The 17,485-nt window shown below is 31.9% G+C and overlaps 1 protein-coding gene and 1 non-coding gene across 2 annotated transcripts; one reads left to right on the top strand and one right to left on the bottom strand.

Annotated features, from left to right (window-relative positions):
- Positions 1-1,009: 1,009 nt before the first annotated feature.
- LOC149526468 (small nucleolar RNA R71) lies at positions 1,010-1,116 on the bottom strand. The gene has a single exon (XR_016351982.1). It is a non-coding gene; the product is annotated as a small nucleolar RNA R71 (small nucleolar RNA).
- An 11,886-nt stretch (positions 1,117-13,002) lies between these two features.
- Positions 13,003-16,123, top strand: LOC110426703 (auxin response factor 2A-like). Its single transcript, XM_021441991.1, has 12 exons — positions 13,003-13,130; positions 13,261-13,373; positions 13,603-13,692; positions 13,773-13,829; positions 13,929-14,084; positions 14,166-14,250; positions 14,320-14,410; positions 14,518-14,679; positions 14,779-14,898; positions 15,071-15,140; positions 15,276-15,438; positions 15,541-16,123. The coding sequence occupies exons 1-12, from the start codon at positions 13,085-13,087 to the stop codon at positions 15,954-15,956; spliced, it is 1,569 nt and encodes a 522-aa protein (XP_021297666.1). The 5' UTR covers positions 13,003-13,084; the 3' UTR covers positions 15,957-16,123.
- Positions 16,124-17,485: the final 1,362 nt, after the last annotated feature.

Genomic DNA, 17,485 nt, shown 5'->3' with positions numbered 1-17,485 from the left:
TTGTGCAAGCATCTCGATCGAGATTTATACATAGCTTTGGATTCTAGGTTAATAAAACCACCCATGAATGTAAATAATAAGAGAAGCTGGTATCAGACGAAGTGTTGAATGAACTAATAATCTAAGGTTTTAGTTTATTACCTTTTCCAAGTAATTTTAATTTTTGTTAGTTAACTTAGTGGTTGTTTAATTTTGTTTTAATTAATTTTTTGAAAATTTTAGTTACTTCAATAAGATTAATTTTATCATAAATTTTAGGACTTAGTAAAGATTATGGAATAAATCTCCATGGGAACAATACTCTACTTGATCACTATATTACTTGTTCAATACGTATACTTGCGTGTGCAAAATCGATAACAAGTTTTTTGCGCTGTTGCCAGAGATTTTATTTTATTTATTATTTTTTAATATTAAAATTCCACAAATTAGTCTTAATTTAAGTCTTACTTTTCTATTTTGTAAGTGTGTTCAATCGTTGTATGAGAAAAGCAAACAACTTAGAGATTATCCCGTGTGACCTAGAGATTGAGAGAACATTTCATTAACTTCAAATAGAAAATCAACAAGGTGTTGCTCCAATAAATACAATGGTTAATTAGTAGGGTGAACAACAAATCCAAGAGTGCGTAGTAAATGAAAATCGTTGCTTAAAGGATTATATTGTTCTTTGGGTACATGGAATTCCATCAAGCATTTGAAGTCCAGCTATTCAAGTAAACAATTTCGAGATAAAGCTGGCTATCAACACCATAATTCAAACTTTAGTCCAGTTTGGGGTTCTACTAAATGATGATCCAAATGGCCATATATCAAACTTTTTGGAGATTTGTGACACCTTCAAGCACAATGGTGTCACAGATGATGCAATTTGTTTGAAGCTTTTTCCTTTCTTATTAAGGGATAAAGTTAAAGCATGGTTGAATGCACTGCCTACTAGCTCAATAACAACATGGGATGATCTTGCTCAAACTTCCTTGCCAAGTTCTTTCCTTTGGCTAAGATAGCGAAAATGAGGAATGATATCACATCATTCATGTAGCAAGATTCTGAATTGTTGTACAAGGCTTGGGAAAGATACAAAGAATTATTTCGACGTTGTCTTCATCATGGTCTTTCAAATTGGCTTTAAGTGCAAACTTTCTATAATGGTTTGAATAAGCATGCTTGAACCACCATTAATGCCACAGTGGGAAGAGCTTTAATGACTAAATCAATTGATGAGGTTTCGATTTGTTGGAAAAGATGGCTACAAAAAACTACCAGCGGCCAATGGAGTAATCAATGCATAGAAGAGTGGCCAAAATTCATGATGTAGATGTTTTTTCCACATTATCAGCTCAAGTAGTTGTTCTAACTAAGACACTTGAATCTTTTAGTACTAACTCCATTCAAAGTCCTTTTGTAATGTGTGAGTATTGTAGAGATAATCATGCTGGCCATCAATGTCCTATCTTAACAAAAATAGTACAATTTGTGGGGAATAGGCAACAAAATAACCCTTACTTTGACACGTATAACCCAAGGTAGAGGAATCATCCCAATTTCTCTTGGGCTAATAATCAAGGGTCATCATCAACTTCAAAGCCAAATGCACTTTCGAGATTCCAATAGCAAGATAGAACACCTTTTAAAAAAGAAGCTAGCTATAAAAGATTTGCTAAGGTAGTACATGATACATAATGATAGCACCATACAAAGTCAAACAGTTCTCATTCAGAGTCAAGCATCATACATAGGTTGCCTAACTTGCAAAGTTATTAAACAACTAACCTCAAGGTACACTACTTAGCGATGTAGAGGTGAATCCAAGGAAAGAAGGTAAAGAACAAGTTATGGCAATCACCCTAAAATGCAGGAAAAAGGTTGAAAATAGTGTTAGGCAAGCTAATCTTCAAGATAAGCTTGTTAAGAATGAAATAGTGAATGAGATAGTTGACAAGCAAATTCAAGATAAAGAAGCAAAGGCAACTTGACCACCAACACCTTTCCTCAACGCCTTCAGAAACAAAAGCTTGATAAGCAATTCCAAAATTTCTCGAGGTATTCAAAAAGCTTTATATCAACATTCTTCTCACAGAAGCCCTAAAGAAAATGTCATTATATGTGAAGTTTTCGAAGGACATATTAACTAACAAAAGTCAATTGGAGGATTTAGAGAGAGTTACACTTATTGAAGAGTGCATGCAATAATTCAGAATACGTTTCCACCAAAGCTTAAGAACCCAAGGAGTTTCTCTATCCCTTGCTCAATTGGTAATGTTAATTTTTCAAAAGCTTTATGTGATTTAGGTGCTGGTGTCTCAATTATGCCTTTGTCTGTTGCTAGGAGAATTGGACTGAAAGAGATTCAACCCACTATAGTCAAATTGCAACTCACCAACGAGATAATAAGGCAACCTTTTGGGATTATATAGGATGTCTTAATTAAAATAGGGGAATTATAAATTTCGGACTTTAGATAGAGGAAGATCAAGAGATTCTGGTCATATTGAGACATCCATTCTTAGCCACTACAGGTGCACTAATCGATGTAAAGGAAAGCAGAATAACTTTCAGAGTTAAAGAGGAGGTAGTGGAATTTACAATTTTTAATGCACCTAAATACCTTTCATCCACAGCATAATGTTATAGAGCAGACTCAATTGATAAAGGTAAAAGTAATCCTACTCCACACCCTACAAGTAAGCAAGCAACAATTCTTGAATTAAAGCCATTGTGACCACAGCTCAAAACTAAACAATGTTTTGATGAGCATGATCCTCCACCTTTAGTTAATCTCGATTTTAAGGTGGGAGACCAAGTGTTACTGGGCAAATTAGTCAAGCTCTTTCCATGAAAAGAAAAATCAAATTGGCCAGGTCCTTACAAGGTGGTTATAGTTTATCATTGTGGTGAAATAAATAAAATTGGGATGGTGATGATCAAAATAGATCTTAAAAAGGCTTATGATGGATTAAGGTGGGAATTTCTTTTTGATACTCTAATGGATGTAAAAATTCTTGAAAGCTTAATTAATGTTTTAGTTTCAAGCTAGCGTGGTTGCAGCTCATAGATACTTTGGAATGGAACATTGTCGAAAAGCTTTCATCCAACTAGAGGGGTTCGACAAGGGGATCCACTATCTCCCTATATCTTTATGTTATGTATGGAGAGATTGGCACATGGCATAAAAAAGGTAGTACTGCAAGGTTTATGGAAGCTAGTTAAATTAAGCAAAAATAGACCCTCATTGACTCACTTATTTTTTGCTAGATGATTTAATATTGTTTGCGAAGGCTTTAGTGTTGTAGTTGGAAGTGATTAAAGGACTTCTCGATGAATTTTGTATTTGCTCTAGTGAAAAGATTAATGTGGAAAAATCATCCTTTTGTTGTTCCAATAATGTTGACAAAAGTTTTATTGATGCAATAGTAAACAATTCTAGCTTTAAACATTTAGTGTATATAGGTAAATATTTGGGGTACCGCTCTTACATGGATGTAAAAGAAAGAGCCAATTTAAATACTTGGAAGGAAAAGTACGCAACAAATTGGCTAATTGGAATGTCTCAACACTCTCTATTGCTAGTAGGCTTATCCTAATAAAGTTGCTTTATCTGTAATCCCATATTATATGATGTAGACAATTGCGATTCCACTAAAAGTCTACAAGAATATTGAGCCCTTTGTCGCAGATTTCTATTAGAAGGAGATAGAAATTCAAGAAAATTGCATTTGATGAGATAGAGTGATGTGTGTAAACTGAAAGATGAAAGGGACTAAGTGTTTCACATTTAACAACAATGAATAAAGCTTGTTGGAATATCATCTCTAAACATCATGCATTATGGGTACGTGTAGTTCGTTCTAAGTATAATTTGGTAGACATACATGCCCTAATAAACTACAGAGTTTAAACTCTTCTTCATTCTGGTTATCTATTTGTCACTTATGGGGAATATTCAAAACCAATGTTTGTTAGGCAATTGGTAGCAGTCTTAGTACCCATTTTTGGATGGATACATGGATCGGGGAAAGACCACTGGTTAAAGTTGCAAGATCGAAAGGAATTATATTTGAAGATTATAGTAAAGTTCAAGACTTTGTGTGATAAAATGGTGAATGGGAATTTGATAGCTTGTCAATTTATCTTCCTATGGAGGAAATAATCTTGCTTTCAGAAACTATTACTCCATCTTTATCATCTTCTTCCCTAAACAAGCCTTATTAGCCATTTTCATCTTCGGGCTAGTTCATAGTTGCTACGACATATGAGTTTTTTAAGAACGTTAAGACCTCCAATATGAATCATAATTCGAGAGTACAAAGGCTAGCATGAAAATGGGTAAGGATAAAAAGGATATGTATATTCCTTCTACAATGTCTTCATGATAGGTTACTAACGAACAAGGAGCGATATCCCATACACCTTTCGAACAATGTTGTATGTACGCAATGTGGATCAGAAGATGAATCAATTATACATGCTCTTCGAGATTGTCTTAAGACTGTGCCAACTTGGCTTCGTGTCTTACTTGCAAGTGAACACATTACCTTTTTCAATCTTATGGCTAAAGAATGGTTCACTTATAATTTGAACAAGTCCAGAGCCAATGAGAATGGAGTTAGCTGAAGTGTTTTGTTTGGAGTAATGTGTTAGTTGTAATGGAAATGGAGACTTATGAAGATTTTTTAGAGTAAAACCATTACAATTGTAGGGAGATTGAATGCAATACATAACATGGTTTTGTCCATCAAAAATGCATAGGAAATGAACAAGGCTGATGGAAGAAGCTCAACTAAACTCTAAGAAGAAGTTTTAATTGGATGAAAGCATCTTCATCTAATTGGATATCTCTTAACTTTAATAGTGCTTATCGAAAGACAACTGAATAGGTAGCAGTAGGAGGAGTTTTTTAAGACTCGAATGGACAAAGGAGAGAAGGCTTTGCTATGAAGCTTAAAAACTATACAACATATCGCGTGGAGCTTTGGGGTGTCCATAAAGATCTAACATATGCATGGGAATAAGGTTTCAAGAAGATAGATATTCAAGTTGACAACAGATTAGTGATTGGTGCATTATCGTCCATGTTTAACCATCCTTGTTCAAATTCAGATTTAATCCAAGCCTTACACAACTTGCTTAAGAGAAATTGAGAGGTGCAAATTCATCACGTCTTCAAAGAGAGTAATATAGTTTTGGATTTTATGGCTAATATGGGGATGTTGATTGAGGAGACTTTTTCAACTCACCTTAGTCCACCTGATAAAGCCATTAGCTTACTATTGAATGTTGTAATCGGGGTTAGTTTCCCTCAATTATTCAGGCAATAAATATTTATTTTTCTTTAAAAAAATTTAAAGTATTCATTCATTATATGATTTTCTAAATGCTATACCTTAGTTTGTTAACTTATTTTTGAAGAACATATACTAAAATCAATTTAGTAAGCAATGCAAATTGATGAGCTATTTAAATTTAGTGATTTTTTATATTTTACAAGACCTAAAAGATATTTAATATTTGTTTCTAGTTATCAAATAAATATCTTAATGCCATTACATAAAAATTTTACTTAAAGCATATAATATATAAAGTTAATTGTACAAAAAGATGATATAATAATGGAAAACATTTTATTGATAATTACAAAAAAAATAAGAAAAATAATTATTCAAATTCAATAACAAAAGAAAGAATAGATAATAAGACAACAAATGGTAATAGAAAAAGAGAGAAAACAAGAATTTTTTAGTGAAAACATCACTTGACATGACATGTAATTATTTAATAAATCCAAAAGCGTGGTCCATCAATTTATAGATAAGTTGACTAATTTATATATGAGATATTAATGTCAAGTAATTTATTTTATCTAATTCAACTAGAAAATATCAAGTAATCTCAAGTTTGATATGTAATTTATTACACATTACCTAATAAACATTCAATATTATGAATTTAAGCATTGGATATTAATTTAATTTAGATTTAAAGTATTAATTAAAAATCTTTTATAGAATAGGAAACACAACGTGATTGGTGGATAGTATTCAAAATAAAGACTAAGATTAGATTTGACATTTCTACTAGTGATGAAGATGAAAATTAAATATGATGATTGATTTGAATGAAAGGGTGTATCAAGAAGATGAAGTGTTTCTTACAAGAAACATTGCTCTTTCAAAAGAACTTCATAATAATATGATTCTTGGTAGTGGTAATTATGAAGAAGTTAATACTTTTATTGAGGAGGAACAAAATGATAAGAATGATGAAAATGAAGGAGTTGAAAGAGAAGACAAAGAGATTGAGGAAGATGAATAAGAAGATGATGAAAATGAAAGTGATAATGTTGAATATGAAAATGAAGAAAATAACTTTGTTGTTTCATATGATTATTGATGTTTTTACAACTATAATGTGTAAGTAAAATTATTTTGTTAGATGATAAATATTTTAATGTATGTAATAAAGTTGTGACATTTATATTTTTTGATAATGATTGATGTAATTGCCTTTGTTAAATTTTAAAGTCCTCATGCTTATTATGAATTTGATAGTATATATGTTTATGATGATTGTGCATTACTTTTTCTATCTATACTTTAAAAATATGTATCACATATTTTTATTGCTTTTGACACACACACACTCACACATATGTATGTATGTATGTATGTATGTATGCATGTGTTAATGACTTGTTATTCTTTGGCATAATATATAAAAAAGCCCTTAAACTGTTTAGAAAAATTCAAATAAGTGCTTATACTTTTATTGCACTCAATCAAACTTTTATACTTTTATTTTGAACCAAATAAGTCTTTATATTTTTATCGAGTCAAATAAGCCTTTACAACTAATAATCGATTTAGTCAAAATGTCATTTATCATTTATGGCTTATCATTTATGGTGCATAACGCTGATGTGACATGCTAACATATTATAATTGAAGATGATGTGGCATGTTGATTTATCATAATTGATGATAACGTAACATGCCAATTTGGCATGATAATATGCACATGTGAGATTTTTCACTCTCCACATTAATGCCATATCAATACCATATGGATATAAAATGACAAGTAACATTTTGATTAATGAAAATAATCAATTCTTTGTACCCTTGCTCATAACTGTGAAGAGAATGGTAAGTGTTATTTTGTCCTTATAATGACATTTAATAGTGATTGCTATTGTTTATTAGTTTTGATGATTCAGTTTTTACAACTATGGTTTAATGATGTCGATATTTTTGTATTTAATATTTGTTTTTTTGTTTGATTTTTGTAAGTGTGGTTTGAGGATAGTAACATTATTATTTTCACTATTATTTGGTATTTGTTTTGATGTTCCATCATTGCAATTGTGGTTTAATGATGTTGATGCTCTTATTTCCACTATCATTTTGTATTTGTTTGATGTTTGGTTTTTGTGAGTGTGGTTTACGGATGGTAACAACATTACTGTCACTATCATTTTGTATTTGTTTTGATGTTTGGTTTTTGAAATTATAGTTTGATGATGCTAATATTATTATTACAATTGCTATTGTCTTTTGGTTTCGATGTTCGATTTTGACGATTGTGGTTTGATAATACTAATATTATTATTGTGTATTTCTTTTGATGATTTAGTTTTTTCAATTTTTGTTTGATGATGATGATAGCTAACTTGTGATTATTGTTGTATATTTGTTTTAATGTTTAGTTTTTGTGCTTGTTGTTATATTTTATTGCAATTAATATTATATATTTCATTCAATGATGATGTTATTGCAATTATAACAATCAAAGGCAGTGGACCAACTAATGCCATTTATTGAACATTTCAACTGTACCAACAAGTGATTAGCGTGTCATAAAAATTTTATGAACAAGAAGTCCAAAATTGTCAATGTAAGTAAAACCTTCATTTCTTTATATTTTAAATTTTATATATTATTCAATTGTAATTATTATTTTGTACGAATTATATTATTTTAAAAATTAATAAATTAATTAGTCTTTTTTTAAGGAAACCTATGCTTTTTATTAGAGAAGTATGGTGAGAAGTCCTCGTATCAGTTGGAGTTCGATTCGTAAATATGGTCTGAAGCCATTGGAGGGGTGTAGACCACTAGCACTTATATTTATGGATTTGGCACTATGTGCCAACTGCATCATTACTTGAGCAACTAACACGTGTATTCCAACATCAAGTCTACATGTGGTCCTACCCTCGTCAGTGCTATAGGTGAGCAACTATTTTATGAGGATATGGATACTCTCGAGTAAGAAGTAGCTACAGTCAAGACCTCCTTACAGAATTCAGAGATGACAACTACATAGCTGATGTAATATGTGAAAGGACATGCCTCTAGTTCATCATCAAAGCAACAGAGGCCATCTAATCTGGAAATGTTGTAGCAACGGATAACAAGTTATTAGATTTCACACAGTTTGTGCAAACACAATAATATTATTTGTATTTTTAATTGATTTATAATTGATATTTTATTTTTAATATTATTTTATATTTTAATAATTTATAATTTTTTATTTATATTTTATTTGATCAACGAATCTTAACACAATTGAAATAATAACAACAGATAAAAATACCAATCAATTTCAATTTTCAAAAAAATAAATCTTTTCACAATCCTAACAAAATTGCAGTCATTACTAATAGAATTGACACTCAATGTGAATGCATTCGATAGATATTTCCAACACAAGTTCACAAATTACCAATGAAAATTGTCACATTTACCTATAGATTTCATAACTATTGCAAAAGGCCATTTCCGTCGGTGTTTTGGTTGGTGTATTTTGGCAAATCCTTCAATAATTTACCAACAAATTTGTTGAGAAACCTATGTGCTTACTAACTAATTCTATCATGAACAAAATCATAGCAATGCTAAGAGAATAAGCTGTCGGTATATCTCTGACAAAAAACTCCGATACCAATGAAATGGTTTTACCGACTACACCTTCATCGATTACTATATTAGCAAAATATTTTGACAAAAAACCATTGTATTGATGGAATTTTCTACATTATTGGTGGTGTTTTCAGTCGATAATGTCCTTAAGTTTAATAGTGTAAGTGATTCATCTGGTTCTGTCATTAGAATTTTCTTTAACCATCTTGAATTATATGATTCTAACTTTGTAGAGTTAAATGGCTACAAAACTACTCTGCAAGTCTTTTGTCCATCATTTTAGGTTGGAAAGAAGACTCTTTTTGTTGAATCAAATTTCAAAGTTTTTATGTCTTGGGTGCACAATAAGAAGTTAAAGCCATGTGATAAATGATATATTTTTTATGAATTTGACAATATGATTTTGGCAATATTATTTTGTATATAATCCCAAAGAATCTAATTAATGCTTTTACAAATTCCTTAGCAAAATTTGGTGTTTACAAATCTAAGATGTTTCATGCTTGGGGATAATTATGGCTTTTGAGATTTGGATTTCTTCAATGGCTACTTAATATCAAATTATTTGTACATGTTTATGTGTCTTAAGACAATTGTATTTTTTTTTTGGGCTATCAATTTGTTGGTATATGCCATTGAGCCAATTAGATTGGTTAAGGAATATCTATTGTCATTTAATGCATATTTAATCATATAATTTTATATGATAGTGGTTTTCCTTCATGTTAGTGCAATAATAAGGAGTTATTAAGTACTAATTGGATGAAACACATGGAACATAAAGGCTTTGTAAGAGAATTATAAAGTTGTTATAATTATGAGATCACTATGATCAAAGCCATGTTTCTAAAATTGTTTCTGATTATTGTATTGTCAAGACAGAACATTGACAATGCTCAAAGACTAGTATATGTTAAGCCTCCTTACTTGAGAAGTAAGCAATTGATCTCAGAAATTGAAGTATATGGGATACTTGAGGATAACATGTAGGTGCTTGTTAAAGAACAAATTCACTGAATATGACCTGCTATGAGAACTGTATTTGGTATTTTACTTAAGTGTCTATGGAAAATATTCTCATGTGATAGTCGTGCAACTAGTTTTTAGACTTGAGATATCAGGTCATCTTGTATAGGAGATGACATACTTTGATTTCACCCATACGGGTTTGAAAGCAACCAAATGCCTAAACATGGTATTTTTGGGTATACCATAAAATATGCGAAGGTGAATGAGTAGTCAAAATAGGATTCATCACCCCAAGTGATATGAGGGGATATATCTCACTTGTTCTCAATTCTTGATTAACTTGTATAAAGTTTTTGGCCAAAGCAAGACGAATTTGAGGAAAGTTAGTTTCCTAAATTCATAAGGTTAGTCATGAATTATGAGAACTAATATAAAATGTCATCAGTAGACACTGAGCCATGCTTAATGACATATTCGAGGATATTTGATGAAAGGACCATATTGCACTAAGAGGCTTATCACTGAAGGGCTTTATCAAAATCTTTAATTGATTCTCTAACATTTAGGTGGTCATGATGTATTGCTAGATGCCGCTTATGATCTATAAATATAAATTAATTATCAAATTGATATTTGATTATGATTTATATTTATTGCCAACATGTTAGAAGCTTAATGGGTCACCCACATTAAGTGACATGATCAGGATTAAAAAAGAATAATTAATTAAGTTGAACTTAATTGAAAGAGATAAAAATAAAGTGAAAAATTAATTAAATTCTTAGAGACTTAATTAAATTAAAATACAACTGTTATATTTAGGGTTACAAATTAGTTTGGCTATATAAATATGTTATATTAGCAAACTAAAAACTTGAAGCCTCCAACCACTTTTCAGCCATTTCATAAAATAAGAAAAAAATAATTTTCTTTGTCTAACAAAAATAAGATTCGGTAAGAATTTTGATCTTTTTGTTTTAAAAACAAAACTTACTAGTACAAGTAAAATTCTATCTTGGAGAATGGCTTATTCAGTCACTGAGTGGATTATTGTTAGAGGCCAAACACTTGAGTGGTTGTAGATTTAATAAATCCTAAAAGTAAAGAAGTAAAGATTTTGGATTTAATTGACTCTTGATTACGATATTTAGAGCAAGGTATGTAATTTTTAAACCTATGAGTATTTATAATTTATTTGAAAGTTACATGAAAAACACAAACATTGATCTTGTAAGATTCGATTATTTTTTTGATTAAATACTATTTTATTTTTTTCGCTGCGTTATATATTTTAATTTATTAATTATTTTTCACATTTGAGTATGAGGTTGAATCTCAGCATAATTTTTCTCATTTTTGATATTAATAGAATATTTGTTTGAATGGAAAAAAAAAATTTATGTTAAGTTTTTTATTCTTATGTTGACCGGGAAATATTTGAAGGATAAATATTTGATGTACTGACAATACATAAAAGCTGCATACTATCAATGCATCAAATATTAATTCATTTTTAAATTACTCATCACAATTTGAAAAGTGTCACCTTAATAATCACATACAAACATTTACATCAATATAAGCAGTAGGAAATCCTTAATCAAAGAACCAAATTTGTATTCCCCTTCCTCCCAACCAAAAACACACATGAGTATTGTATCTAAAATCAAAGTAGCTTTTGACCCTTTCCCCGAAGCTTACCGGGCTTTTTTTTTTTTTTTAAATTTTTTCAACGAAACATGCTCTATTTTTTTTTCATCTTATCCTACATATCCTTCCTTTCTTTGAAAATTTTTAAGATTTAAAAATCATTGATTTAAGACTTTTCACTTTTCATATTTTAAGATCACCACGTAAAAACCTAGAAAATTTTTAGGATTTATATATGGTCTCAAAGCCCTTACTTTTTTTTAAAAAAAACAAATATTGAGTTTACTTTGCCCTTACTTTTCTCTCCTAAAGTGATTTTTGTTGTTGGTCATTTTTTCGTTTTGATAAAAATTCTATACATGTGTGTGTGTGTGTTTTTGTTAATTTTATACTTAAATTATTGAATGTAATAACATACTATGTTAATAATGCACAAAAATTATAATATTTTGATTTTATCTTTGTCAGAGAATATTGCTTTTAAGTTGAAACCATGCAAGATAAATCACTTAATATATTTCATTTATTTATTTGCTTATTTACATGTTAACAAATATTTATAATTTTAAGTGCATGGTTAAAATTTGTTATTACAATGTTTAAATCTGCCACTGCTATTATACTCTTTTTTTTTTTTGAAAAAGTAAAATTGCTTAGAAGGTGAACCATACTTATGCAATAAAATCCTAAATACAATTTAAAGTGAAAAACTAATTAAATTTTAATGGAGACAAAATTAAAATTTTCTTGAACTTATAAAATTTACATAATACTACAAAAAGAAAATTATTTTAGTTGATGCAACTCCCCCAATTGCCCACATGGTAAATCGGTCTATGAATATGTAACATAGAAAAAGATAGTAGTGTAATTTAAATCATGATAATTAGAAGTAAAAAATATTTTATTTTTAACTTTAATTATGTAAAACTCATTGGTCACAGCTCACAATCTTTCTACAAAGTTAATAATACTTCTCCATTTCTTAAAGGAAAAATCACTTGTGCGTAGTTCTATGTCTTGCAAGGTTAGGGGTACTCTCCATGAATGAAAAGATCATATTTTGGTCAAATAGCTTGAGACAAACTTCAAAATCCTTTTCACTACATCGTCTGTGAACAAAGTTTTGGTTAATATAGGTTAAAGCTTTCTCAATTTTTAATTGATGATAACAATAAGGAAAACAATGACAATTATATCACAATTGATGATCCTTATACAAAATTGTAACTTCATGATTAAATCAACAATGTTATAATGCTACAAATCAAAAGGTGCCAAGTTTTTCTTGGAAAAATGTTACGATCGCTTAATCAAAGTGACAAGAACGATGACTAGACATTTGTTTTTCTGCAGGGAAAACAAAAACTAACTTCCTACAACCTTTACCCCACAACCTATCAAAGTAGCGGTCTTACAAAATTGGCCTTTGTTGACATGATTGCTCGCTCCTTCGACCATCCTTTGCTTTAAGTCTTTTGACTCACTAGAGAGAAGGAAAGTTACTGTCTCTCGGCTCTTTCTCCTCGACTTACAGCTTCCCCATGGAGTCTCAAAACAGTCATTTCACATATCTAAATGCCATCAGAGGTTAATAAATTCAGCTGGATTTTGGTTCTGTCTTGTTAAACGAAACAATGAGATGGGTTTTGCTTTTGATTTTTGTGTTCTGTATTTTGATGTCTATTGGTTAATAAATTCTTTTTTGTGCATGCATCAGACTCGGAAACGGCACTCTACGAAGCTCTATGGCATGCATGTTCTGGTCCTTTGGTGACCGTTCCTCGTGCAGGAGAACGTGCCTTCTACTTTCCTCAAGGACACTTGGAACAGGTTTTCTTCAAGCTTCTGCTCTTCCATATGTTCTTGACTTTGTTTATATATACAAGATTCCACTGATAGATTTTGGAAGAAAGCCCTGTTGTTTTTCCAGCCTTTTAGATTTCAAGAGCCTTTGATCTTCTTGCTTCCCCTACAATTTCCTTTTCTTTCCTGTTTCGGATTTAATTTTCAGGTTTGTTTTGTCAGTTTTGCTTTAATATGGATGAATTTGCTCAATCAGGTTGAGGCATTTACTAATCAGGTAATAGACCTGCCAAGGTGCGATCTTCCATCCAAGATCCTCTGCCGTGTAATTAACGTCCAATTAAAGGTAGATATATTCTGTTTAGACTTTATTTATATGGGTTCGTACCTGTATCGGTATATATTCTGCTTTGCTGTTAATTTTAGGCTGATCCAGAGACTGATGAGGTGCTTGCACAAGTAACCTTACTGCCTGAAATAAATGTAAGTGTGATCTCATTTTCTCTTGGTTGCTTTACATTAAGAAGTTTGATATAGAGTCGAGATTCTTAAAGTTTGTTGTCCTCAATCTAATCACTCCAGCAAGAAGAGAATGATGCAGAGATGGAGCCCCCACTTCCCCCACTGCCCGAGTTCCTTGTACATTCCTTCTGCAAAACCTTGACTGCCTTAGATACAAGCCTCCATGGTGGATTTTCAGTGCCCATGCGTTTTGCAGATCAATGTCTCCCACAATTGGTTCGTGTTAATCTTCGTGCGTTGCGTAATCCCTTACGGTTTCCTTCACAGGAGTTTAGTCTTCGGTTTGATGTTTGACAGGACATGTCAAGGCAACCGCCTAGCCAGGACTTGATTGCCAGGGATTTGCTAGGAAATCAGTGGCGTTTCACGCATATCTATAGGGGTAATGCTTTAAAGGCTGAATAATGGACTTTTTATTCATATTTGATTGACATGATGATGGGCTTGGTAGGTCAACCACGAAGGCACTTGCTAACAAGTGGTTGGAAGGATTTTGTCAGCTCCAAAAGGCTTGGTGCTGGGGATGCGTTTGTATTTCTAAGGTTCTCCTTCGTCCTCAACCTTATGATCATGATGAGATATTGGGTTTTAGATTGGATTCACTGTTTCAATATGGGAATTGATACATAGTATTGATATGTAATTCTAGAGGTGAAAATGGAGAACTATGTGTTGGTGTGCGACGTGCGATGAAGCCACGGAGCAATGTTTCCGCCTCAATTTCAATTCCTGATATGTACCTTGCAGTGCTTGCTACTGCATGGGAGGCCTTGGCAAGAAGAACCATGTTCACCATATCTTACAAACCTAGGTATGGTAGTGGTTTCTTTTTCTCCAAGTCCTCGCAATTTCCTGTATTTCTTATCCTTTATGCTAAGTTGTAATCCTTTTGTTTATTTTTTGGTTATAGGACAAGCCCTGCAGAATTCATCATTCCAATTGATCAGTACATGAATTCAGTGAAGAACAATTACACGATAGGGATGAGATTCCAAATGAAAATTAACTGGGAGGGATGTCCAGAGCAGAGGTATGGCTTGTTTAATATTTTCAGAAAAATACTACTTCAGTTTATTGCTACATCAAAATTGTAGAGTACTATTGATTCTTCTATGATGTCCTCTTCATAGTTAAATTGAAAATACCTTCCTCAGAATTATGTTTTCTGTTTATTTCTTTTCTATTTGTTATTGTGAGTTTAGTGGTACCATTGTTGGAATTGAAGATGCTGACCCCATAAAGTGGCCAGGTTCCAAATGGAGATGCCTCAAGGTATTTAGATTGTGTTTCTCAGTAGGGTGTAAAAGATGTTTATGCTTATTTACAATTTTTGAAACGCTAAAACAAATAATGTTGCCTCTTAAGAGTTATGAAAATGTTGAAACAATCTTCTGATGTTTCTCTTAGGTGAGATGGGATGGAACTTGTAGCACAACTCCTCCGGAAAGAGTTTCACCTTGGAAAATAGAACTTGCTCTAACTTACCCTATATTGAGTCCTCTTCCAATGCCCTGGCCTGAATCAAATATGGTGCCCTTGTCTCCTGATTCCTCTGTTCTTACCCAGGAAGGTAGGTCGAACCTGTCTTGTATAAATTAATGGATTGTTTTATTTATTTTTATACAACAATTTATCTAGTCAGGTATATTGAAAAGTCAAGTTTATCACCTAGGTTCATTGAGAGTAACTATCCAGCCTCCACAAGGAAGTGGCTTTTCAAGGGTCTCGCAATGTCATAAAATCTCGACCTTTGGAGACAACTTTGCTAAGATGAATGAGCCTACCACCGCTGAAGATTCAGTCATGCAGCCTCTATTTGTACACGAAAAGAAATTTGATATGGTTTCTGCTTCAATGAGTAATGAACCAACAAACACAGAATATCTCTTAAATTCGGGCTCAAGCAATTCCGATTCCTGGTGTTGTTGTCCACTCTTTGTTGACGAAACCTTAGCAACAGCTAATTCCACGAGAAAGCAACTGCTAGATCAAGAAGAAAAGCATAGCCTGCTTGTGAGCCCACGGTCCCTCATGCCTCCTGCTCTGCCGGCCCAATTGGCAGACACATTTGGTAGAATTTTTATATGAAACTTCTGGCACTACCATCTTGAAGTCAACTTTCTCATGCTATTAAAACTTCTAATGCGTTTGGCGAAATGGGAAAAAGGACAGAAAGAAAAGCGAGGATGGAGATGCAAAGGAAAATGATACCAGCCAACGAGAGCGTAAAAACTTTCTTGTTTGGACTTTCAGGATGTACTAATGCAACGTGTGTTGCATGTAAATGATTTAATCGTGAATATCACGATCATAACAATAAAAATAGTATAATTTTATAGATCATATTTTTGTCTATCTTCAATTAATAAACATTTAAAGAAAGAAGTGAGCAAAATTCAATTAAGATTGACTTAACTGACAGAAGTTGGTTATTTGATTTGATTAAAATGATTAATTCAATTAAGGGGGTCTCTCAATGAGTAAAGTTAATTAGTTCAGTTAATATTTATATGAAATTCCATTGAGTAGGTTAAAAAAATTTTATAACTAATTTAATCGAATTAACCAATTGCTCAACTAACTCAAAATACAAATTTACAAAATATATGTAAGTGAAAATGATGTATTTTCATACAACTAAATAGATTTAATGTCCTTTTCAAAGAAAAAAAGGATTTAATGTCGAAAACAAATTTTCTTTTATAAAAATAAGACACAAAAGAAGAGCTATGAACAATCAGTTCAATCCTTTATCAAGTTTTTGTGTTCGAAAAAAATAAGAAACAGAAGAAAATAGGTCAGTTTCTAAAAAAATTCCATGTTTTCTTTAAGGAAAATGAAATTGAAGCCATCGGATCCCAAAGATTTAGACCCTTCATAGTCCCATACGGCATCTCTCAACTCCTCTGTTGTCACCACAAACTCCAAGGCAGCTCTATCAACATGTGTTATTTTCCGAAACTCCATATCCGAGGCAATCGGACTTAGCCAATTAGTTGATGAAATTGCCTCCTGTAGTATATATTCTAGCACCTCCTTTCTCACTATTCTCAAGTCCACCTATCTCCCATCCATATTCAATCCAAAAATCATATTCTGGTGGACTTTAGATTTGGATTTATAGTGGAAATATTTCGTATTTCTTAATCTCCCTCCCTAATCCACCTAACCCTCAATTGGCGTCTCCAAATCGATTCTCAATTATGATGAGCTGCCCATAACTCCCTAGCATGCTCTTTTTTCTCTCTCTATTCCTCCTAACCAAGCTCCCTCTCGTCCCCGTAACCATCAATAACCTCAATCCTCTTCCCCAATTCCTTTATATTCCTCCACACAAAACATCTCCTCATTCCATTTTTTCGAAAAGGTTTTTAACTTGCTCATTTTGACCCGCATATACTAGGGCTTTTATTTTTCTTGTCTTCTTTTTTTCTCACAATCTCACACCATGTGCAGCACAAACATAAAGTATTTATAGTTAGGTTAAAATGTTGACTAACCTTTCGGTTTATTGCATCTTAGTCTTCCCACTTAATTAAGCAGTTTAACAAGTCCTTGTTGACATTGCAGTTTTCAAATTAAATACAAATCCCATTTTCATTTCACATTGTCATCTT

This window comes from Theobroma umbraticum, unplaced genomic scaffold (assembly GCF_002168275.2).
Source record: "Theobroma umbraticum cultivar Fairchild unplaced genomic scaffold, ASM216827v3 scaffold_12.0, whole genome shotgun sequence".
Lineage (NCBI taxonomy): Eukaryota > Viridiplantae > Streptophyta > Magnoliopsida > Malvales > Malvaceae > Theobroma > Theobroma umbraticum.
The sequence above is the reverse complement of the archived record's forward strand: the minus strand, read 5'-3'. Positions and strand labels throughout refer to the sequence as shown.